Source organism: Lonchura striata, chromosome 12 (genome assembly GCF_046129695.1).
Source record: "Lonchura striata isolate bLonStr1 chromosome 12, bLonStr1.mat, whole genome shotgun sequence".
In the NCBI taxonomy this organism is placed as follows: Eukaryota; Metazoa; Chordata; class Aves; order Passeriformes; family Estrildidae; genus Lonchura; species Lonchura striata.
The window spans coordinates 1,040,637-1,066,423 of NC_134614.1; the positions used below are offsets into that span (position 1 = coordinate 1,040,637).

At 48.3% G+C, this 25,787-nt stretch overlaps 1 protein-coding gene across 3 annotated transcripts in view; it reads left to right on the forward strand.

The window, feature by feature from the left end:
* The first annotated feature begins 993 nt into the window (after nt 1-993).
* Nucleotides 994-25,787, forward strand: part of PHF2 (PHD finger protein 2) — a 54,106-nt gene continuing 29,312 nt past the window's right edge. For 2 of the 3 annotated variants that reach the window (XM_021539556.3, XM_021539557.3), the window contains exons 1-2: nt 994-1,151; nt 25,145-25,230. In XM_021539556.3, the coding sequence (XP_021395231.2) occupies nt 1,054-1,151; nt 25,145-25,230 (184 nt within the window). In that variant the 5' untranslated portion in view covers nt 994-1,053. The remainder of the gene's footprint in view (nt 1,152-25,144; nt 25,231-25,787) is intronic. The other variant, XM_021539559.3, reaches the window with a different exon arrangement.

The following is a 25,787-nucleotide window of genomic DNA, read 5'->3' on the forward strand; positions in this document are numbered from 1 at the left end:
CTGTGAGCAGAGCTGGTGACTTTATAAGCAGAAATTATACAAATGGAGAATCACAGGATGCTTTGAGCCGGAGACCTTTAAGACCATCTCGTTCCAGTTTACCGTTTACTGCCCAGTAAAACCCCTCCCTGTGGTTAAACACCCACTAAGATCATGTTACTGAATAGAAAGAAGCTCGTTCTTTCGGGTTCTTTAGGTGTGGACCAGCCGCGGTGTGTATCTGGTTGCCTCCCACCCGCACAGCCAGCCAGCCGTTGTTCCCGTGGGTCGCACCGCTCTTGCGGCCACTTCTCCGCGCTTCCTCGCCCTTGGGGCGGCCCGGAGCCCCCCGCTCCCGCGGGCGCCCGCTCCTCTCCCGGGCTCTGCCCGCTGTCCCAGACACCTCCGGGCGCCCCGAGCGGGGTCCCCCCGTTCCCACAGCCCCCGGCCGCTCCCCGCTCCCGGTGCCCCCGCACCGCCCCCCAGGCCCCCCCGGCGAGGCGGGCGGGGGCGCTCGGGCTGGGGGCAGCTCCCTCCCGGCAGGCGGGGGTTAACAAAAACACGCGTTTTCCGCTGAACCCCCGCCGCGCCCCGGCCCCGACCGGGGAGCCCCGCTCCGCCGCGCTCCGCTCCGCCCGGCCCGGCCCCGCTCGGCCCCGCTCCCTCCGGGCTGACGCAAGGCCGGGCCCGCCGGGGAGGCCGCGCCGGGCTGTCACCAGGGGGCACCGCCGCGATCGCCGAGCACCGGGAACCACCATCCTGGAGGGACAACAACAACAACAACAGAGAGCCCCGGCCCGCGGCGCCGGCGGGCGGCGGGACCTGGCCATGGCCCCCGGCTCCGGGCAGCCCTCCCCTGTCCTCCGGCACCGCTCGCCCGCCCCTCTGGAGCCCTAAATCCACTATCGCGGTTTTGTAGCGTTTTTTATTATTTTGTATTATTTCTGTTTTTCCGCTCTCCCCTTCCTCCCCCGTGCCACCCCCCTCGGCGCCTCGGCCCCGCCGCGCTCCGCTCCGCTCGGCCGGGCGGGCGGGCGGCCGCGAGCGGAGCGGATCGGCGCGGTCGGCGCGAACATGGCGACGGTGCCCGTCTATTGCATCTGCCGGCTGCCCTACGACGTGACCCGCTTCATGATCGAGTGCGACGCCTGCAAGGACTGGTTCCACGGCAGGTAACGCACCGCGCCCGGCACCCCGACCCCGGCCCCGGCCCCGCCGCCCCCGGTGCTCCCGCCGCCGCGCTCCCTCCCGCAGGCCTTCCCGGAGCGGGGGAAGGAGGAGCCGCGATTCCCGGCGCCGCTCCCGCGCTCCCCGCGCGCTGGTTTTGTGTGTTTTGTGGGTTTGGTGCTGGATTCCCGACACAAAGCTGCTCCCCCCGCGGTGACACCGGAGCTCCGGGTGGTGGGGGCCATTGTGCGCGCCCGGGGAGGGGATGGGGCCGCCCTGCGCCGCCCGTCCGCGGCTCCGCGCCGCGTCCCTCCCGGGGCCGGGCCCGGGGTGGGGAGCGAGGGGCCGCGGCGGCGGCTGCGGGGCTCGGCCGCGCTGTCAGCGGGCTCGGCCCCCGCGCCTCGGCCTCCCGCTCGGGCAGGGCTCGGGCACCTTCGCCGCGGCTCCCCGCGGCGGCGGAGTGGGCCCGCGGGATGTTCCCCGGTGGCAGGGCGGACATGGCCAGGGAGGGCCGGGGGCTGCGGGGAGCGTCCGCCCCGGAGCCCCTCGGCGCCGGGCCGGGCGGGGCGCTGGGAGCGGGCGGGCGAGCCCTCGCTGGCGCAGCGCCCGCCCCGCGGCCCCGCCGGGCAGCGCCCCCGCCCCCGGGGACCCCTGCGCGCCCCGGCCCTGCCCGAAGCCGGGGCCTGCCGCGGCGGGGCCGCGGGCAGGGGAGCGGCGGGGCAGGCCGGGCGGGGCGAAGGACTCGGCTTTTCGGCTCGTTTCCCCCCAAAGTGCCTTCCAGCGCGCAGACAATGGGCGGCCGCGGCGGAGCTGGGGCGGGCGACGGAACTTCGGCGGCGCCTGGTGTGATGGGGGCGAGGGCGGCGACTGGGGTCCGAGAGCCTCAAGAGCCACCGCGCCACCCGGGCAGCCGTGCAGACGAAAGGGGTCACTGGGCGGAAGGGGGTACACGCGGGGACAGCCCCCGGCAGGATCCCCCGCTCCCTTCGGATATGACGGAGGAGCGTCAGCGGCATCGCAGCAATTCCCCAGGAGTGACTGAAGTGTAAAAAGTGCAGTTAAAATCAGGTAAATCACCTGGATGAGCACTTTTTACGAGAAGGTCCGGTCAGGTTAGGCTGGCGCTCTTTCATCGCGACCAGCGCCCAGCAGAGTCTCCAAACAGCTGTCAGAGGGGGCGGAGGCGAGAGGCTCTGCCTGGTGCGGCTCACGGAGGCTCGAGCGGGCACTGGGGCATCCGCAACAGGAAGGGAAATACAGAAACAGGCGGTCCTAGTGCTGGTGCTGGCAGAAGGGTGCTCCGCATGTACGGGCCGGGACAGGAGGCTCGCAGGAATGGCGCTGGCCCGTGCCACTGAGGAGTCGGGCACAGATGGTGAGGTGAGGCTGGAGAGAAGCCTCAAGCATGTGCCTTTGAAACTTAGACAGTTTAAGGACATGAAAAAATTTAGGTTTTCAGGCAAAGTAATAACAGCGTGAATTGCTGAAGAGTAAACAGCAAAAGGAGGTAAGCTGCTTGCACAGGATGGTGACTTTCCATTGAAACTGACCAAGAGAGGTTGCTTGCAGCTGATCAAGTAAATGATCATGTTGTGGGCACCTCAGGGTCAATAGCAGGAGGAAAGGTGATTAATTTTTGGCGTAAGGGACGGAATTGATTTGTAGCACTGCTGGGGGGAGGAGTTTGTACCCTTTTTCCTTAATTGATGGTAGTGCCCAGAGTTTGATTTTAGAGAAAGAAAACTGAAGATGAATTCTGTTTCATCCTGTTTTAGAGAAAGAAAACTGAGGATGGACACTTCTCACAGTGTCAAAGCCTGAGATAATTGTATCAGAGAAGTTAATGGAGTATTAGCAAACTGCTTATCTATGACACTTTGCTTTTTTTGCTAATATATAAGTAAATAAATAGAAAAAATATCAGGATTGAGTTGTATAAAATTTTGTCTCTCCTGGGCACTCAAAGCACTGATGTTAATGTTTATACAAAACTGCAACAAAAAATACAATGTTACATTGGTTCAGCAACCAAACATGAGCCAGTGTGCCGAACTGCGCAGTGCTCAGGAGGATTGCCTGGTGTTTTAATCATACTTCTGTTTCTTTTTAACATGATGTACAGTGTGCAATTCATTAAAAAAAAAGGTGGCATTTCTGGTTTGGTTTTGTAGAAGGAGATCAGGTGTTTTCATGTTTCCCCTCTGACAGGGGTTCACAAATATCTAAAAGAAATATTTTTCATGGGTTTATTCCTGCAGCAGTCTCAGTGTTCCTTTCATCTAAGGCTGGGCAACATCTCTGTGGCAACTTCAACAGTTCTGATGGCAAATTGATATTTTCAAAGTATCTAAAGTGTGTAAGCTTATGTAATGTAGTTTAGAAGTTGGACACAGGGTAATGGAGCTCTCTCTACTTCTGGGGCAAATGCACTGGGGACCCTTGGACACTGCTGAAGTGTGCTGAGCCGTGGAGCTGTTGGTATGTTCACAGAACCCCGTGACTCCTTATGAGACTGAGGTTTGATGATTCTTGTCCTCTCTGTTTGCCTGAGCTGCTCCAGACAAGCAGCTTCCAGCTGTCTGGAAAGGACAGAGATGGTCTTAGAGGCAAAGGACACTAATGGCAAAGTGAGCACAGGACTGTTTATGTCCTCTCCATGTCATCTGTTCTCTGGTGTGGCTCTTTGGGCTGATGAAGTCCCACACACCTCAGTGCTCTTCTCTGCAGCCAGCCTGGTGCTTGCTGGTTTCCTGGCCCCTCCATTGCCTGTGCTGGCTCCTCTCCCCTTGGGTCCTGTCCTAAGGAGGAGTCCTGGTGTTGTTCTGCCTGGTAGCAGGTCTGCAGGCAGCAGGGCTGGCCGGGGACTGGCTGGCATGGGAACTGGCTCTTTGAAGAAGACCAGGAAAGGAGGAAGAAGAGGGAGTGGTCTTGATGTGCGAAGAAGCTGAGACTCAACAGAAGCTGTGGGTCACTCTGCTGCCTCAGGGGTAAGCCTGGCTGGACGGGAAGATTTGTGCCAGCTGTGCCACAGGCCGTGGGCCAGGGTCCCTGGGCCAGCCAGGTGCTGCCTGGGCACAGGTGATGTGGGACAGGGGGTTCAGCTGTGTGGTGTGAGGAGCTCTGCCTTCTTCTCAGGTTGCAGGTGATGCTGCTGGCTGTCCTTTCCTGGTGACACTGTGCTGTCCCGCAGGGACACCCTCCATTCTCCCTTCCTGGGAGCAGCTTGCTGGCAAGTTGCTGGGGGCTGGGAAAATTGGTACATGATGACAGGTCTCTGACTCTCTGACTGTCTCATCTGCAATGGAAACATTACAGAACCTTGTATCCAAGACCAGTCTTTTTGTACCAGTTTGTTCGACTAGAAATCTGTATGGGGTTACTTGTTACAGCTGTAGGTGAAGGGAGGTAAATTATTAATTTTCTCTGCAGTATTTTGTTACCTGTCTTATAACCCATACCTGCTGCTGTAGGGATTGTGCTCACTAAATGAAATAACAAGTGTTGATTTTATTACTTTGTGTATATTTAAACTTTGAACCTTCTTGCTCCAGGCCTAGCAGTGGTCAATAACTTAGTAAAAGCTTTAGTTACCTAAAAGTAGCTCATGCAGTTATCAGAGCAGCCTAAAGTGATGATGGGAGTTACTCAGGATGCCCTGGCACACAGAGTAAACACGGCTGGGTAAAGAAAAGCACTTCTCTGCTACACTGCAAAGCTAAACCCTGTGTGTGGGCAGATTTTATGCTCATAACAGAGGATTCAGCATTTTCCCTTTCAAAAATAGGTCTGATTTTACACGGCAGCATCTAGATCTACTCTTTTATCCAGGCTTATCCCTAGCTATGGACAAATTTGGAAATTTGGGTAAAATTTGAAGATGAGGATATTCCTAAAACTAGAGTGCTATTTGCTTTGGTTTTATCACAGCAGAGGGAATCCCTGAGTTTAATCGTGCTGTGACCAGAATGACTTCCTTTCATGTGCTGAGTTCAGATAGGACCAAAGTGTAAGTTTTTCAAATAACTAAAAATCTCAGGTTATTTCAATTTTTCTTGAAGAGTTAGTTGACATGTCAGGCTCAGTTTTTCCAGGAGCCTGCCCACAACAGGTATCATGCTAATGCTTGAACTAGAATGTTTTTGAAAATCCAAGTCTAAGTAATACCAAGAGTGGACAAGAATTTCATTTAATTCCACACTACCAAGAGTAGTGTAGGTTCATGTCCTACGTGAACCTCCTGGTACCTGAGAACCAGTATAGATCACAGAAGATTTTTGTATATAAAGATTCTTCTAATTCTAGAAGATTTTACCAGATTTTACCTCTGAAAAGATAAAATCTTAGAAATATTAAACACAATTAATGTTCAATTTTAAAAAGACAAAAATACTGTGGTTTAATGAGTACTCTCCAAGCCTTCAGCTGCACTGTTTTGTGAGCAGCCCTGTGGGCACCTAGGTACCTATTGAGCTCAGCACTAGTGGGATGGCAGCCTTACCAGCCATGTCACAACAAAGAAATGAGATCTGCAAGCAAAGGTGAACTTTCTCCTTAGTGCTGAATAGCTCCATAATAAAGGAAATGGGAAAGATGTATTGACAAAAATTATCAGGAATGTAACTACATATGGGGAGATACCAGTGAAGAGAAAAAGTATTATACAGTCACTCTAAGGCTTTCCAAAACTCAGAGGTCATCGTCTTTAATATTACCTCAATGTATTTTCTTATTTCTGACCAATATAAATTTTGTAGTAGCAGTGTAGTATATTTACACTGAAGAATGAGTGTGTTCTCCTTGCCCAGATAGCCCTCTCTTGTATGGCAGCCTGTACGTCTACAGTTCTCAAAATATTTTATAAAAACATGGTTTATGGCATTAAGATTATCTTATAAAGGTACCCTGAAGCAGTGCTGGAGGTTTGTTTGTGCTACAGGTGAGCTGATGTTCTGGAATCATGTGGGGTTTTCTTAATGACCATGTCATGCATCTTATCAGTGACTGATAACTCTGTACCATGGGTGTACATTATCAAATCTTACACTGGCTGACTTATACCAATAGTAATTCCTTTCCAGAGTTTTATCTGAAAAAAAAAAGAGCCTTTTCACAGTCTGTTTCATGACTTTATGCGTGGCTATTTTTTGATGTTACTTGGCTGTTGCATCCAAGTACCTCTGGTATACAATATAATGGCAATAACAACATGTTTGGCAAATCTCACCAGATCTCTTGTGTAGACTTTTCCTGGGGTGTTGGTCTCCCACCCTGTGTGATGGCTGAGCATCTTCTGCTCCCCACAAAGGGCACTGTCAGTGGACAGGGGTGTCCTGGGGGCTGTAGTCTTCAGCAGTGTGGTGTGATCAGGCTGCAACATCTTGAGGCAAATGGCTTCAAGATGTGCCAGGGAAAGCTTCAAATTGGATACTGGGGGAAAATTCTGCATCAAAAGGGTTGTCATTCCTGGCACAGACTGTCCAGGGCAGTGCTGGAGTCACCATCCCTGGATGGATTTAAGAGAGGTGTAGACTGGGGACGTGGTTAGTGGTAAACGTGGCCATGCTGGGGGGATGGCTGGACCTGATGATATTAGGGTCTTTTCCAATCCAGACAATTCCATGATTCCATGAACTCCTGCTTTGTTTTGGTGCTTGGTGCTCTTCAGCACTGGGACCACAGCCCTGAACACCCAGGGATGAATATTTTCTCCCGGTCTTGGAGAGTGCAAATCCCTCCTTGTTGCACTCTCCTGGGCGTTTGGAAGAGGCTGACAACATGTGCAGGGCTCCCAGCCAGCCATCCATGGAGGAGTTCCTTCTTTTCCTCTCAGGCATGTCCCCAAAAACTGACGGCTGCTGCCTCTCCAGGTGAGGCCAGGGCTTAGTCCTGTGCTTACAGGCAGAGCAGGAGTGAGGACGCTGAGTTTCCCTGGGTATAATTGTGCTTATCCAGGTAACCAGGATAGACTTCTCCTGGGATGTCCTGGTTTGAAAGCAAAACCAGTGAGAGACTCCAAGTCAGAAATACAATTTATTGGGAAAAGGGGAAAAGGACAAAAATACATGCAATAATACAAAGGGAAAGGCTACTGACAAAGTCAGAATACAACCTGGCCAGTGTGCTGGTAGCAGTCCAAATTGGAGCAGCTGCAGTCCTCTTGGGATGGCAGATGTAGTTGCTGTGTCTTCTCAGAGAACCTGTGGAAAGGCTCCCCTCTGTGTAGAAATCTCCAGTTTTATCCAGGTGGGAATGCCTAGCTCCTCCCCTTGGGCAGAGCATCTCACAATGGGTCATTATGAGTCACAAGGTGTGTCCTTAATCACCTCCTCCTCCTGGAAGGTGTTATCTCTCAGGCATTGATGGGGCCATTAACAACAGATAAGGAAAACTGCCCCAAGGCAACTCCTACTCAGATGGGAATTGGAAAACGTTTTTTTTTTTAAAAACTTGGACATGGGATATTCAGCAATTTTTAGTGTTTCATCCATTATTTTAGCAAGTAGTCAAGACAAGCAGAAAGTTAAGCAATTGTATATTTTGACAGGAAAAAATAAACCAGAATTGCAGAAACAAAGATATTTTTAAATTTCCTGTTTGCAATTGTCAACTCAGTAATCTGGAACTATGTGAGAGCTGCCTTATTGTTTTTATGGAATTGCTCATGGATTTCATTGTGTTTTCCTCTTTTAGAAAAATACACAATACATTTACTCTCAGAAACAGCATTTCGCCTCATCTGGCAGACTGGAAGGATGTAACAAGTCAAAAAAGAAGTGAAATATTTCTGCTAGGTATCAGCAGCTGTGATTTTTTATTAAACCTCCATTTTTTCTGTTAGCATCTCAATGGAAGGGAATGGAAACGTGAAAATTGGCTGGAATGCTGTTCCTGTACAATATGTGCCATGTCCCTTGTGTCAGCAGCACACAGAACAGCCAAGGATCATTGTGCAGGAGCACAGTCCCCACAGCCAGGTTGTAAGTGAGATTTAATGCCTTTATTGAGCATCTCAGCAAAGTTCTGGGCTGGGGCAGGTGGGGGAAGCAAAAGGACTTGCAGTGCTGTTGCTGCTGGGTTTATGTGTTAACAGGGACAGTGTCTCCTGGATCACCATACTATCCACTTGGGATTTCCTCTCCATTCATGATCACTAAATACCCTGAAATAGATTGCAGCAGTTACTAAGGAAGGTGGAGGGTATCTAGTGTACTCTTAATTTATTTAGCCAAAATGAGCAGTTTATTGCCCAGGAGGAGTACCACAGGAACTCCTAGTTTCTTACAGGCCATGGGGATAGCATATGAACAGCCTATGAGCTCCTTCACATCCCAGAAATGTTTCCCAGGAAATTAAAGAAAAAAAAAGAAAATAATAAAAAAAAACCTGTCACTAAGCAGTCCTCTCGGATACCTGAATGAGGAGTCATTGAGCAAAGAATGGTAAACAGGTGGGGCTGCTAAGTCTTTTTTTCCATGATCAGTGGGACTGCCAAGTCTTTTGTTCCATGATCACTTCAGAAATCCGAGTCTCAGAGGTGCCATCAGAAGCCACAAGACCCCCAGAGAGTCCAGGGGCTGCTTCTGGACAGCCTCTTCTCTCTCATCCCTGCTCCTTCCTATGGAACTCTGGAGGTGCTACTCTGCAGCTGGTTGCTGATAAGGGATTCATCATTCCAAAGACTTGACTAATTCCTGCTCTGGCTTTGCCTTTCAATGAAACTTCCACTGAAAGGTGAAAAGGTGGGTAGAGCATGTTAAAGAGGGTTGGAAAAGGTGAGGATGCCATTTCCTTACAGGTAAACATGGGGCTTGTTCTAAAAGGGGTGGATTTGCTCTTGTTGAGATGGCTGAGGAGTTCTTAAAATACTCAGATGTGTTCTGAGAAGCTCCTATGAATTCACAGCTTTTACTACCAAAGTGGTTCTTGGCAGTATCTAGAACTTATCCACCAACTCTTTTGCATCAGGACAAACACATTGGCCAAATGAAAGCACAGCTGTTCTTGAGGGAAAGTCAATATATCCACTAATGACTTGTCCCAATATTTATTAGTTCATTATTGGAAAAAATCATGTGTATTTCCAATCCAAGTTTGCTTATTTTCAGTTTCCAAGTGCTGTATTATTGCATTAGTGAAGAACTTCTTTCTCACTGAGGTATGTTTTGATGTGCTTCTGCTCAAGTCATCTTCTTTACTTGTGAGGTGATAAAATTGTTCGTCTGGGTTTGGCTAAAATAGTAGAACACTTCTTCTACAGTCTGAGAAATACTCTTCATTATCTAGTTTTATACTGATACCTTTTAACTTTTGACCATGTTGAGGTGATTGTTTTTCCCATCTCTTCTACTCCACATTCAGATTTCCCTTATTCTTTGTTTATATTTGCAGTAACTTATCAGACAAATGTTGGTTATCTGCATTTGACTGGTAAAGGAGCCAGATATGGCTGTACTAGCTACTTTTTAAGAAGTCTGGTTTTGAAATTGGGTTTCTACCTTTGGAATTGATTCATGAATAACAGCAGAAAGCCTCAACCTTGTTCAGAGTTGGAGCAAGAAAAACCTCTCCAATCTGCTGAACTAGCACTGATAAGTTGAAGTGCTGAAGGACCAAGGAAAGCGTATAGAAGCATGTAACAGTCCCTCAAAATAAATTTTTAGACTATTACATGGGCCTGTGACAAGGTTCAGCCTGGTGGAATCACAAGGCGCTGTGGTGGCTGCACACCAGCTCCTGCTGAGAGATGCCTGCCCACAGTGCTATCCTTCCAGCACTCAAGGGAGCAGCCTCACACTCACCCCAGGCAGCAGCACATCATTCCCTGAGCCCTTGCTGCTCGCTTCACCAGCGCAGCCGCTCACCCCTCTGCTCAGCTGGCACTGCTGCACCCCACAACCCCAGCCCCAGGTGCTGTGGAAGGAATGGCTGTCTGTCCATGGATGCAGCAAAGTCCTTAGAAGTCAAGGATTGCTGGAACATGTGCGAGCAAAACTGCAGGGGACTATGAGCAATACCAGGGTGAAATGCATCTATAGGTGAAAAACTATTACTATTCCTGATGCTGCTTGTAAGTCACAGACTGGAGGAGACAGTCAGTGCGAGGCAGAGGCACAGTGTGTCAGGACACTTTGCTCGGAATGGATGGAGAAGGCTCACAAGGACTTGGACACATTATTTTCCTTCATTCTTTGCACACAGAGTTGCACAGAACTGTTAGGAACTGAGCAAATGATTTCAGAGACACCCCAGCCCTGCTCCCTGGGCCCTGCCAGGCTTTGCAGGACCGTTCTCCTGCAGCACTGTCAGCACCCGCAGCATTTTCCAGTTTTATCAAGTTTTACCCTCTTTTTGACATTGCACCAGACTGACAGAGAACAGGATAATTTTGCCCAAACACCTGTAAAAGGCAGAGTGCTGAAGTTGAGTTCCTGCTCAGCCCTGTAGAGGAACACCTTAATATCTCAGCTACCTCCAAGGTTTGGGTGTGATCAGCTGTGTGCTCCTCCTGCAGGTTCACTGCTCCCCATGAGCAGTTCAGGGGGAATGTGGTGATATTCCTTTGCTTTGCAGGCAGAACACAACCCACTGCTCCTGTGGGATGCTGTGAGTGTTACTGAAAAGTGGGAGTTCACGTTTCAGATTCACTTGTGCAGACTGCATGGAGAGGGAAGCAGGTAAGGAAATGGGTGCTGTGAGTGACACTGCAGGGAGGAGATGGTGTGAAGAGCAGTCCTGCACTGAGAGTGGCACTGGGCAGAGCATTCTGCTCCCAGTTACCATCTGGGGCTGCCCTGAACTAGTGTGGGCTGCTGCCTAAGTCCCATGTACAATTATGTCCCTTTTTACCATACTGCTAATTTTTTCCATGTAAAAAAAATCTGAACTGAAGTAGTTGTTGGAATTCAGTTACAGTCCTACTTGAAAAATACCCAAAGGTCTGGGATGAGCTGGATCTGGGGTTGTTCCCTCATGCTTCCAAAGCAAGGGGCTGTAGGAAATGATCTATTCAACATGTCACTTGAAGTCAGAACTGCTGCTGCCTGTAGTGTTCAATGATGACCCAAGCCTTAATGTTTTTAAGTTCTCAGACCTAAGCTTTTTCCCGGGAGGATTTCTGCAGGGAGGGTGGGTAGGTTTTGTTGTTTAGTTAGGGTTTTTTTGGTTGCTTGGGACTTTTTATTTAGAACAAGCAAAACTGTTTTATGCTTTGGTCCAAGGAAGTTTTCCAGATACAAATCACAAATGTTCTTCAGAAGAATTATTTCTGCTTTTTTGTGGTGTGAGAGTTGGCAAATGGTTTGAGGAAGGAAAATGTGTGTTAAGGAGGTGTTTCTGAAGAGCACTTACCTGGAATCTTACAATGAGTGGGAGCAGAGCCCATCTGGCTGCCTGCAGTCACAGCCTCAACCTGCTGCTGCTGCCTTTTCATTGTTCCTTCTGAATTTTGTGTTTCTTTGCAATTGTGGAACTCTGAAATCGCTCTCTGAGCAGAACTGATTGCTTTAAGTGCAAACCATGCTGATGGGGAGGCTCAGTGGCACTGGCCTGCTGGCATTCCAGGTCCTGCTTATGCCACAGGGCTTCTATGGGATGGAAATGTCACAGAAAATGTCACAATAATTTTTTAAGGAAGACTGACTTGTGGAGCACTTTTAAAGGAGTGTCTTGTGGAGCACATCCTGCATAGACTGGAAGGGCTCAGTCAGGTAAGGTTTTCCCTTTGAGAAGAGCAAGGCAGAGCTCTAATTTTGTGTTGATAAATCACAAGCAGTGAAAGAATATTGCCACTTCATGTTGTGTTTGTAAAAAGGCAGGAAAAGTATCTGGAGAAAAAGAGGAAATTTATGACTTCCCATAGAATCCCAGAAACATTTGCCTTGGGAGGGACCTTAAGCCTCACCTTGTTCCTGCTTCCTGCCAACGTGCATGGATGTGCAGATGTCTGAATCAGCTGAAGAAAAGAGCACTTTACATCAGTGCTACAATGAGCAATCTCCACTGCTGACTTACTGCTAGTGGCACTGGGTGTCACTGGGTATTTTGTTTTGAGTGTTACTGGTCCTCCACAGTTCAAAATAACGGATGATTAAGAAATATGTTGCGGTTTCCCTGTCAGTTACCAGGTGGAGCAAATCCTTACAAGTCCATGGACACTTCATACCAGCCCATGCCCAGTCTGAATGCCTGATCCAAGGACACTCCTGTGATTTATGGCTGTTGCTACCATGGTTTTCTTTCTGAACACGCAGGTTCTCTTTGTTTCCCTCTATCAAGGATGTTATCCATCATTCTCACACACACATGCCATATGCTCTAACACGCATGATGGACCGTCTCCACCATGGCTGTCTTCACAGTGGGGTGGTGCTGAGCACGCCATAGGCAGGAGACCCTTTCCTGTCACCTGGATTAGTGATGGTGGAGGTGAGCCAGCTGGAAAATGGCATGGGAAGAACATGGAGATGTATAAAGCCAGTTTGCATCTTGAAATAGGAATAAAATGCGATAAAGCTATAATTGGGTCATTTGAAATTTGATGTTAATCTTTTGAAAATGTATTTGAAGTGCTGAAATTAAATTGAGGTACAAGAGCAGGTTATGCATCTCAACAGCAGGAACAGTCAAGAGTGGTTTGAAGGTTCAGTTAATAATTTATCATTCTTTAATTGTGTGGTTGTTTGGTTTAATATAGTAAATTCTTTGTAAATATGACAGTGAAAATAATTTCTGTTCCTTCTCCCTCCTTGTACTGTCGGCTCATTTTGGAGCTTCCCCTGTGAGTGTCGCAGTTGGTTCAGAGTGTTTGCCATGCAAAACAGAGCATTAAAAGATAACATTGAAGTACTATCAGGATTGCCATGTGTTTATATATTTATATGTATATATAAAGAATACATGAAAATGGTCCTGTGACTGAAAAGGAGAACCAACCATTGATCAGTATTTTTAGCAAGATTTGAGCATGCTTATGCAAATTACAGTTACCTCAGATTTAAAAGTAAGTTATATAAATGGGTGTCACAATTAAAGCAAATCAAATACACACAGTAGTCAGATTTGTATTAATGTGTATAAATACATACATGGATGTATAAATACACAAGTACAGGTAGTTGTTGCTGTGCAAAGTTAATGATGTCTGGGGCTTTGCTGGTATTTAGTTTATTTGCATTTATCTGTCATTTAGTCACGCACGTACACTGCCCATCTCCAGCCTGCTCCTGCCATACGTGTGTCTGTGGATGTGACATGCAGGGCATGCAGATCCTCAGTGTAATGAAGAAGAGAGAGAAGAAACAGGAAACACAAAGGAGTGGTGTTGCTCAGTGTCGTGACTTTTGGAGGACAGGTGGCAAAATCAGAAATTCCAGAGGGATCATTGGTTGCAGGTGTAAGTTTATAACAGATCAGTGTTACAAGAGTTTGGTGAGTCGTGGGTCTTGCACAGACAATGTTACAGCAGAGATATGTACTTGCAGTAATGCTTCTGTTGGAGGGAGAAACGGAACAACAGGATTAGGGCAAGTCAGTTTGTAAGGGTTTACAATTACTTATTTCCTGGAGTGTATGTGCTAATTTTTAAAGGTGTCATGGTTTGACACTGGCACAATGCCAGCACCCCCATGAAAATGCAACCTCTCAATTGAATGCTGTGAAATGCGATTGAGAACAGAGCAAAGCAGGCCCAAGCTTAATAACAAGGAAAAAAAACCTTTATTAAGCTACTACTACTATACTACTATAAAAGAAAAAAAGAAAGAAAAAAAACACACACAAAATTCAAAATGAAAACCTTTCAAAACATTCCTCCTCCCACCACCCAACTCCAACAAACCACAGCGAGACACATTTGGATCCTTAATTAAGTCTTCACCCTTTCACATATTCAATCCTGAGTCCATCAGGGGAGAGAGGAGTCTCCCTTGCACCATAGACCCCCAGGAAACAAGGCTGCCACCTCTTGTGTTTCCATGTCACACGTGGCACCGCCCGGAGAAAATCTGCTAGTGTGCCACTCTCCTCTCCATGTCACAGTGCTCTCACCACTGTGCATGGACAGAGACTGCTTATAGGGCCCCTTCAAGGGTTCTTTGCCAAGGACCAACAGGGACAACAGTCCAGTGTCTCATTTTGGAACTACAGTCCCCCCCATTTTTCCCTGGGGCCAAGGGTCCAAGAACAGAGATTGCCTTCTCTTCTTCTCTGAAGACGGAGGGCATCCTCACACCCTCCTCTGCTTTTCTCTGTTCCTTCCTGAACTGGTAGTTGCTGAAGGAGTTTCTTGGCTCACCATTGCATCCCCCTAAAATGTAGTCTCTCTTGGAGGAAGGATTGGTTCAGTCAATGGCTGACAAAAAGAGTCCAGCCAAAAGCCACTCCATCATCTCCCCCCAACCTTCTTTCCCTAACATCTGAGGTCCCAGGCTGTCTCTCTTTCCTTCAAACTGAGGAGGAGTAATATTTCACAAAGCCTTCATTTCACAGAAAAGGGTTAAACGTCCCAGACTCCCCGGACGGCTGAAATCTCAGCCCAGGACTCCGTCTCCTGTCTCCCACTCTGGGCATCTTTCCCCCCCCCCCTTTCTCCTTCTCCTCTGCCGGCAAACTTCCAGGTGTCTGCAGGCTCTCTATCTCTTTTCCCTCTAGATTGGGGGACAGGGGGGAGTGGGAAACAAAGAAATCTCAGGTTTTCTCCATCCTTCCGTCCACAGGAACTGGCCCAGCTCGGTTCCAGACCCTTCACCCCCTGGCCTACCTCTGCAGGCCACATGGCTTCCCCTTCCCCACCCAGCTCACCACTGGGCAGGGGAGGTTTGCACTCTCCAATGACCGGAGCCAAAGAGAGCGAGTTCTCCTGGGAGTTCTGCTTTTAACCCCTCTGTGTTCTCAGAGGCGTGTCCACCCTCAATTGGCCACCCCAAGTGTCAGTATCCAAACCTGACCCCTGACTGGATTGACCTCTTCCTTATGAAAAAATTCTTTTTCCATGTCAAACTGTTATGTGTAGTAAATATAATTCGCGCCATTCCTTGTATGAAATGTGTAATATTAGATACTTGTTAGATTATGCCTGTTTGTATTAGTTCCCATCGCCTTGCAGGCGAGACTGAGTGTATATTAAAAACTGATTTACAAGTAAAAGGATGTGGCTCTGCCAAGAGATGGGCCATGTCAGGACTCCAGGTGCTAACCACGACGAAAGGTAATTCCTAGAATTGCAGAGGGCAAAACCTAACGGATATATTTTACTGAGCAGTGCTTGGTAAACACAGGTCTGTATTGCAGCACAGCTGATCCTGGTGGCTGCTCCTCAGGGCTTAGATTTAGCCCAGCTTTTGGGATTCCTTCTGCTGTGGGGCTCTCCCAGAAAGGTGGCCTACCTGCCTGGCCACTTGTGGGGTGCCACTCCTGATAGAGATGCTTATACTCTCGAGATCCTTGGGCCAGCAAAGAAAGGCTGAGGTTAAATCCAGTCTCATTTGCAATGCTGCTTGCTGCCACACTGGGCTATCAGGGCACACTCGGACCAGTCTGCCATGGGAGTTGGCTCTGTTAGTCTGTAGGGTTTGGATACATCTTGGTTAGAGAGTTGGCAGTGTCCACTCCTCATCCCTTGTGGATGTGTGATGTTTTGTACTGAACCTTGAAACTGAGACCTTGTTCTGTAAGTCTCAAGGAACTAAGCAATGAGCCCTGGCTGATTCTGGGGGTTCTGACTTCCAGCTTTGAATAACAGATTTGTTGCTGACATGCACAGGTTCTAGTTAGGCCACATAACAGTGTGATGCTGGCAAAGGCTTGGGCTGTGCAGTAGGTGCAGGTTGCTACAATCTAGAAACTTTCTGTTTGGTTGATTTCTTTTTTCCATGGTGGGTAATATTTCTATTACACAGTGTCACCAGTTGGTTTTTGCTGAGGAACAAAAGGCACATGCTAACAGTAGATATTTTTGTAAGGTAGTTTGACCTGTGCTTGGGCAGAAGGTGCCCTGTGAGTGAAAACACAAAAAGGCTGGATTCCAGCACTTCTCTGTGGAGGACAATTTGTGCTGGGTTTGTACAAGGCTGGTATGACAGTGGGCTGTTCCCAGGGGCTGCCTCCCGGAGCTCTTCATGGAGCAGTGGTCAACAGCTGAGGTGACACATTGTGTGAGGAAGAAATGCTGAGACACTAATATCACAGAATTTTGTTGGTCATACAATAATTGAAGGATTATTTTCCCTGAGACAATTCTCCTTCCTACTCCTTTCTGCACTGGGCAGAATACAGCCTATAGTTTCTAAAATGCTCATGAAAATCAATCCATTCCTGGGATCTTTTTTTTCCTGCTGTGCTTGCCTCAGTGCATGTGAGAGAATGCACTCCATCACTCCATCCTTCAGTTATGTGCAGAAGATATACAAGAATTTATTTGATCAGCCCAGCACTAATTCCATAGAGAAGTATTGCAGGAAATTTGAAGATAGAAGAGGAGGTTTTTAGGGGTCTGGAGAGTTGCCTATGCAGACTGAGATGAGCTGGGAGCCAGAGGAAGGAAAGGTAAAGGGCAATTTTATGCATGAGTCCACTTTCCGGTGTGTGGCCACAAACCTGACGCAGCATTTACACTGAGGCAGAGCCCCAGGGCAGGACTCCTCTTGCAAGTGCCCTTTACTCTGTAAAGCTCTCAGTGACCTCAGCAGGATAACCTTGGTGTCCACCCCATTTGTGTGTAGATCTCAGCCATGGGGAAGCTCCATGTGAGAGGTTATTCTGCTGACAGAGACACTGGCTAGGAGTGTCCTGTGAGGATGACAGATCAGAGGACATGGAGCCTGTAAAGTGAGTGTTAGGCTAGTCCCTGGAGCAAACTGGCAACAGCCCCCGGTGCTATGGACTCCATCAGGGTGTGGAGCTGCTGCTTTCCGTAGGATGGAGCAGAAAGGGTTTGAGGCACCTGGGGAAATTAATTAAGACACCTGGTGGCATTGGCAATGCTGGGAAATGGTTGGACTCCATGTCCTTCAGATTCTTTTCCAATGTAAGTGATTCTGTGATTCTGTCATTCTGCTGGGCCAAGAGTCCAGTGTGGGTCATGGGTGGAGGAGCTGCTGTGTTGGTCACAGGACTGAGTGCCACAGACTGGGGAGATGAGCTGTGAGAAGGGCCCCTGCACTGCACCTGGCTGTGGCTGTGCAGGGCAGTGGGGACACGTGCTGCCTGCTCACTGGCTTTGTTTCTGAATTCTGTCCAGTGCTGTGTGTCTGCTCAGGAGTATCTGTTTGAAGCTGTGTGGCAGCAGAGCAGAGCTGTGTGGATGGTGCCACGCCGAGTGGGATGGGTGTCGCAGCTCTGCTGGCTCTGGTTTGGGCTGACACCTGCATGTCAGTTGAAGATAAAATAGAAGCCATACCCAGAGAACAGAAGGTGATTGGTGAAAGGAGGAGGGGAGAGGAAGAAAATAGCAGAGACAAGACATGTGCAGACCAGTTGACTTTTCACACCTGCAGCCTGTTGACTCAGCCCTTGAGGTGGGAGCTCCATCATCCTCGCAGCACCCTTTGGGGCTGGTCTGGGATGCACGGGGGTGCTGTGGAGGGCCTGCATAATGGTGTTGTCTGCTTTGTCACCTCCCCTGCTTCCAGGCTGGGATGAGCCCTTCTTGCTCCCTGCAGTTGCAGTATGGCCACCCAGCCTGAAAAAGTTTTGGATGTGGCCAGATTCCTTTGTGGACCAGTGCCCCTTCTTTCAGTGAAGTTACACAAGGAATAAACAAAAACTAACAGAATGATTTTGAGAGGACAGTTATTTTTGTTCAGTTTGTTTAATGGACTTCTTGACCTTTTGGGTCAAGAATTTGAGACCTTGAATTTGGGCTTGGCAATTTTTTTCCTTCAATTTTGATTTATTCCTGCTTTTTGCCACTCTTTCTCTGGTTCCCTACCTCTTGGCTTATTTCTCATCTGCTTTTGGGAAACCCAGTGATGAGAAGGAGGAGAAAAAACATCAGGGCATCTGTAGTCACACAGGGCTAAGCAGCTTCTCTGCTGAACAGGCTGAGCTCAGTTTTGACCAGCAGCAGCACCTTGGCACAGTAGTGGGTCCACAGATGTTCTGTGCCCAGGTCAGGTCTTTCACATGGCAGAGGATGGGGCTGGCACTGCCAGGGGGTAGGGCAAGAGATATGTTGCAAAAAATGGCATGAGACATTCTCCCTAGCCAGTGGTTAAGGTGTTCACCTCTTCAAGTTGTTGCCTCTGAGGTCATTGGGATGACAGGCAGTGCAGTCAGCTGGAATTGTGTGATTGATTGTTGGGGTAAGTCTCTAAGTCTTCAATTATTTTAAATTATATGACAGCAAGATTGAATAGAATTTTGAGTTGACATAAAATAATTAGGGGGAAAAGAGTCTCATCCAGCACTTCTCAGCCACGTGTGTTTCATAAGAGAGTGATCTGCCAGCAGTAGGGATCAGGATAGCTGGGCTTCACTTCTGAAGCAGGGTGTATTTCCTTGCTCGCTCTCAGTGAGAAGAGGTTGTTGGAAAATGTATTTCATTCTAAACTAAGCAGTGATTCTCCTTCAAATTATATCTTAATAAAAAAGATAACATCTTGAGCAGTCTCTGATTTAGGCACACTGCATTTTAAATCTGTCCTAATTATAGTGCTCATCGCTTAACATTCATTTAATGAAGATCCTCATTTATAAGGACAAGGCTGGCAAATAGGAATTAATGCCATTGTAACCTGTGAGTCTCCCAAAGGAAACAAATCAAAAGCTCTGTGAAGGAAGTGAAACCTTATTATTTATAGCAAGGCAAAGCACAGAGTCACCAGCCATACCTTTGTGTATCTGGCTCAGGGGCCTGCAGCAGATGTGGTTTGGAAAGGACAGTGCCCTGCTGCTGTGGGCATCGCTCCAGCTGGGGCACAGCTTCCCTTGAGGAGCCCCCAGTCCAAGGCTCCTGTCTTGTCTTGCAAGTGGACCTTGGTTTTTTTTTGGTCTCAGTTTCTGATTGAAGACCAGACTTCCTCTCATCAGCCCCAGAAATAACCATAGTGGTTCACCAAGGTCCAGAAATAAGGATAGAAGGAAGGTATCACCGTTGTCTTGGTGGATCTGGAATGTTGTGGTGGATGCATTCAGGTGTTGCTGAAGCTGCTGGGCTCCTTGCAGGGACTGCGCAGACGCTGTTCAGTTTGCAAGAGGAGGCCTTTTCCCTTTTCCCTTTTCCCTTTTCCCTTTTCCCTTTTCCCTTTTCCCTTTTCCCTTTTCCCTTTTCCCTTTTCCCTTTTCCCTTTTCCCTTTTCCCTTTTCCCTTTTCCCATCCTTTTCTCTCCACATTTGTGTTTCTGTGAGCAAGTGAGAGATGATGTGAAATCCTGGTTGTCCAGTAGAACTCGGGCTCTCTTGCATTTAGGCCTTAATTAAAGATGTCCATGCAGGGGACCCTCACCCCTGTGTCCACACCAGCATGTGGGTTCCTTCTGCTGTCCTTGGTCTTGGATCTCCTGCTGAAGTGACAGCAACATATGTCCCTGTTCTCCTGAATGACTCCTGAGCTCACTGCTTTGCTTTAACCCTAGCTGACAGCAGGCTTCAGCTCTCCAAAATCTCTGTTTCATGGAAACATGTGACTGATTAGATGAGACAAATCCTTCTGCTTAAGAAAAGGCTTGTTTGTTTGCTCTGGAGACATTGGATAGCACACAGGAGAGAACTCTGGTCAGGGTTCACCCTGTAAAGCCACCAGGAAAACAACCCAGAAGACATGAACCCATGGAACAGCTCATTTTCTTGCTCTCAAAATGGCCTCCCTCTTTCCCCTTTTCTGTCTTTTATTAACTTCTCTTGTGCTCACAGTGCATTTCTGGATGCTGGGGTGCACAATTAACACTAGCCCAGCATCAAAATATGAATTGTGAGTCTCCACTGCTGGGCAGTGCTGCTTTTCTGCAGCACCTATGGCTTTGTCCAAGTGGTAGAGGCTCCTGGAACTGGACAGGTGTCTTCTGTACAAATTACAGAAGTAAATGAAATTACAGCTTGTTAAGGAAGAGCATTGTTGTGCAACATGTGATTGGTGACACACCGAGGAGTACCAGTTGTTAAGGGATAGGGATGAGCTCAGGGTAATCACTAATTGTGACCTGTTAAAATGCTGTGAGTTCTGCACTTCATGGAGCTTTGATGATTTGTCTTCATGAGCTGGGGAAGGGAAGGGAAGGGAAGGGAAGGGAAGGGAAGGGAAGGGAAGGGAAGGGAAGGGAAGGGAAGGGAAGGGAAGGGAAGGGAAGGGAAGGGAAGTTAGACTGTTTTTATCTTTGGCTCTATTTCTGTTTTCCTAGATTTGATTTTCTTCCCCATCTAAGAGTATTTTTCTTGTTTATTTTATTTGTTCATATTTTTCTATATGTTTTTCTGGTTGATAATGGAGGTGATATGGTTTTGATAGAACAGATACCATGTGGGTTAATTTTGCTCCTGAAGCTACTTAAAATGTCACCTCCCTGCAGATGACAACCCATGGTTTCCAGAATAATTTATGCTATAAAACCAGTTTAGTTTACTCACCTTTTATTAGTGTTGCCAGCATAACAAAAGAATCATTATTAACTTTATCAGAATACTGAAACATGAACATCTCTTCACTGACAACACAGAAGCCATTTAATTTTAAAGTGGCAGAGTTACTAATAAAAGTGTAATTTGTAGCCTCTGACTGCAAAAGCTTATAATGTGCTAATTCTTCTTTAAATCCATGTAATGTGGGTGAGATATCAGCTTCAACAGCTGCAATATCAAAGCCTTTGCTTCTCATTATTCTTTTTTTCCCCTACAACAGTTTTGGTGAAATTCTAATACATTTTCAGTATTTCCCTTTTATCTCATTATCAAATTAGTTGTACACTGCCTCAACATGAGTTAAATCACTTAATGACCATTTAAAAATCAACCATTAGGTTGGTCAAAATTGTTCCAACAAGATTCCTGGATGCAGGACAATCAATCAGTCTCTTAGACCATCTTTGCTGTGTTTGGGCAGAAAAGTTTTTTGAGCTGTGCAAGGTGTTGTTGGCTGCTGCTCCAGCATCCCACATCCCTGCCCTGCGCAGCAGGTGCACCCCCAGTTCCTGCTGGCATGGTTGCAGCCCCTCAGGCATTAGTGGCCATGGCACAGCAAGTGAGGGGATTTGTGGGGTGTCTAGGGAGGGTTTTCTCTAACAAGAGAATTGTCCAGTCTTGGCACAGCTGCCCAGGGCAGTGCTGGAGTCCCCATCCCTGGAGGGATTTAATAGCCCTGTGGATGTGGCCATCAGGGATATGGGTTAGTAGTGGCCTTGGCAGTGCTGGGGAATGGTTGGGCTTAATGGTCTTTGAGGGCTTTTGCAATCTAAACAATTCTATGGCTCTGTGATTCTGTCCTTCACCAAGCAAAAATTTTTTCCTTCTAACAACAGTGCAACTGGGAGCTTTTCCCAGTTCTTCCCTGACAATGGTAATGCACCCAGGTCCCACACTTGACACTGTGAGATCCTGCTCCTGAGCAAGCTGCCTGGATCCTGAGCACGCTGCCTGGATCCCAAACACACTGCCCGGATTCCAGGCACATCATCTGTGATCAAGCACTGGCTGTGACCCCTTGCCAACTGCCTTAGACCCATCTGATAATTTTGAAATGCTTGGTTTGAGTCTTTTTGATGTTTGTTTCTCTTGGGCAGATGGGGCTGAGAAAAAAATCTGGAGGGACCAAAGTGAATGTTCTCATGGGAAAAACCAATAGACGCAAACCACAGAGTTCCATTTGTGCTGCAGTTCAGGGGCTGAGGGGGAGAACACCACTGTTCAGTCACTGTAGATGACTTGGTTTCCTTCAGCTGGAGAAATGCTTTGATTCTATATTGTTGGTAATTAACCACCCTGAGAAAAAACAGTAAATTGAGTAGGAGATGCTTCAGAACTGGACCCTGGCTTTTACCACAGCTGGCAGTTCCCTTCTGCTTTTTATTCCCAGGTGGAAATGCTCAGCACGACCCAAGGGTCAGTCACAGCCCCTTGCTACCCAAATCTTGCTCTGTAAACCCAGCACAGGCAGCAGGAAAACCTTGTTCCTCTGCTGGCAGGAATGGTTGCTTGGGGTTGTCTGGCAGTCTGGCTTTAACTTTTGGTGGGAATTTGGTTTTCTGTGCCTATATCTGTGTGGGAGCCATCAACAGTCCTGCTGGTTGCAGTGCCTGCAGAGCCCATCTCTGCTGGGTGAGAGGAGCAGCACAGCCTGGAGTGGGTTGCTGTTTGGTTCCTGATCTCCTGAGGCAGTTCAACACACCACCGCAGGATCCCTTGGACACATCACACTCCCAGTTTCCCACACAGAGGGCAGCAGCTTCTCCCTCCCTGTGAGCAGCTGTGAGTGGCCAAACCTTATTCCAAAGCCATGCTGTAGTTGGAAAAGTTGACTGTGTCTTGTAGGGGCCCACTGGAGTTTGAGGTCAGTTATTTTTACTTCTCTGTGTTGTTCTCTCAGATGCTTGACTCTCAGAACAATGGCTCCCAGGGCAGCTACTGCCCTGTGCCACAGCTGCTCAAACCTCCTCCCATCCCATGCCAAGGGTCTCATCTCCTTACTTTAGCTAAATATGGTGTTTTCAAGCACTTGTAGAGAGCCTAATCTATACCTTTACTGAGTTTAGCCAGCTGAATCCAGTGGCATAAGCAGCTGACACAGCTTCGTGGGTGGAGGACTCTTCTACATTCTCTTACACTGGCTCTGATCTACCAAGATTTAACTTTTCTACTGATTAATCTGGTATTTTTCTACTATTTTTTCTGGTGTCTTCTACCAATCTGATATTCTTCTCTATATATGTACAGGATTCTCAATACTGGATTATTGTGATGGTGATTTTTCCTGTTGGCAAACTTCAGTTTTCTTTGCTGGCTTCCCAGGGACACACAATAATTTAGTATTTTTTCAAGTAACTGTTTAATGAAAAAAATCAGCCAAATCTGCAGTTGCTTTGACACAATTCCAAAGTAATGATTTCTGTTCCCAGTCTGGCTTCACGGAGATGAGAGTGTCTCTGGCTTTAGTTGCAGAGCTTCTGTCACCCTGGGCTCTTTGTTTTGAAGGGAGCTAGGTCCCACATTGACAGCTGCAGCAGGAGCACCGTACCCACCAGGATTTCTGGCAGGATCTTATTTTGACACAACAGTTACAATGATAAGAAAAAGGATGTGTTGCTGTCTCTTAGCTAGTTTGGCCTTTCCCAGCATTGTTGCAGCCTTGGTTTTGTTGTTGCTGTTCTCCAGCAGCAGGTGTGTCTGTGGTTTGCGATGGTGACGTGCCCCACTGTGTGCCTTGGGGTCACCAGGGGGTTCAAAACCACCTCTGGCAATGGGGCTCACGGTGCATTTTAACAGCTGCTCCCCTGCCCCAGTGTGTTTGTGTTGGTTCTTGGACACCTGCACCCTGCCAAGGGCACCCAGAGCCCTCAGGGAGCGGGTCCAGGGACTCTCATGGGAGGGGTGGGCACAGGATTGTGGGTTATCCTCTTTTATCAGCACCCAGGTCATGGCCTTCCTGCTTCTGGACCAACACCAGGTGCTGCTGGTGTGTCCCATCCAAACCCACCTCGGTGGCATTCTGGCACCCTGTATGAATTCCTCCCATTGCTGAACCAGTTTTTGGAAACATTGGTGTCCTGAAGAGCTTGAATGGAGTGAGAATGATCTGAGAGGTTCTGTGAAGTGCTTGGTAGAACTGCTGCCTGGCTTTTGGGGTGGAGCAGTCATCCTCTGCTCTGCTTCCTTTGGGCAGAAACAGGAGTTATAAACTCTGAACTCCTGCATTTGTCAGTGCTCAGCCCTGCTGTGGAATGCCAGGAGGCAGAATGTGGTCTTGTGCATGGAGGTGGCTCTGCATGACCCCTGACCATATCTTTTTCCTGGCAGAAAAGCAGTGTTGGTGTTCTCTGCCAGCTGAGGAGCACTGAGGTGCTTTCTGCTGATTCAGAGCACTGGCAGCTGTTCCCTGCTCCCTGCAGAGCACTGGGGAGGCATTTCAGGAGATGAAGCTGAGAAAGCCCAGGAGAGCTCTTGGCCCAGTGTGATCCAGCCTTTCTTGTGCTGGAGCTCAAGGTGCCTCTGATGTCTCTGGTGGGTGATCTTGCCTAGCTAAGCTCTCACGGAGCCAAGGCACCAGGGATGAATCCCGCAGCACTCCACTGAGCTCTTTTCCCTTGTGGTGTCTCACAGCCAGGGCTGCTCCTGACACAGGCAGCAGGAGCAGAGGCCCATTTGCCTTTCCTCTGTGGACAGGACAGTGCCGTGCTGGACCTGGATTCTTTGGCTGGCTGCTTGGCACTTGGACTGTGCAGACTTCTTTTCTTGGGTGCTTCAATGCTTAGCTGTGTGCTTGGCTCCTCCCCAGCCCTGTGCTCCCACAGGATTGTCCATGGGTGTGCCCAGGGCTGCTGCTGGTGTGTCCCATCCAAACCCACCTCTGTGGCATTCTGGCACAGCCAGGAGTGCTGAGCTGGGTGTCTGCTTCACCTCCTCATCTTCCTACATTGCAGCAGAGGTGAGACCTATGGAAGTTGTGCACATGGTATCCCTTGCCAAGATCCCTCTGGTACTTCACACCTGCCCACACATATTTTGTGAAGGTGTGTTTTGTTAATCAGGTTTATGTGGGATGGTACTGGGCAAACTCTGTGTCGGTGCAAAATAGTCTCCTTAAAAAAAAAAAAAAAATTCTGTGGATCTCTCTGTCACATTTTCATGCAGTTCCACAGTGGGCTATTGGGTGGGCTTCTGGCTGGCAGCTTTTGGAGCAAGCCCTCAGGAATGTAGGCTACAAAAACCCAGTCTGTACCAGTGTACACGGCCCCAAAGCTGGTTTGGGCAGCGTGCTGCTGGTCAGTGCAGCTGCATGGCAAGCACATGGAGCTGTCATCATTAATGGTTTGCTTGGGCATTGGTGGGCTAATGTCAGATTTACCTTCTTGTGTTCCAGCTGTGTTGGTGTGGAAGAAGAAGAGGCACCAGATATTGACATATATCATTGTCCAAATTGTGAGAAAACCCACGGAAAGTCAACCTGTAAGTACCCCTGTGCAGCCAGTCCCCGACACGGAGCAGGGTGGGGGTGTTTGAACAACAGGAGCTTTTTGTTTTGGTCATTACAAAAGGCATGCCTCAGTATCATGCCATTAATGTTGGAGTTCAAACCAGAAGGTAAAGAAAGATGTTAGTGGGAGGAAGCTGCAGGTTGGATCATGGAGCTTTAGCTGCAGCCTTAGGCACGTGTGTGAGCTCATGCAGGCACTTACCTGGAAAACTGCAGTCCCTGGCCCCAAAAAACTGAGTGTCCTTCCTTGGTTGAATTGTGCCCACACTCAGTAATGCAGGCTAGAAAAACCCTATGGCGGCAGCTAAGTGCTAATAGAGGGAGTTTTGGAACCTACCATGGAGTTTTCTGTCTGCAGATGAGAAGAGTAAGAAGCAGTTTGTTGTGCTTGGCCTGGATATAGAATTGCAGCAATTTCAGTGTCACTCAAAATTGTAGGATACACTGAGGGTGCCAATTCTTGCAGTTCTTTCACAGGAAAAGGATTCTCCTGAGCAAAAGTGACAGTTGATCTCAGTGGGAGTTTTGT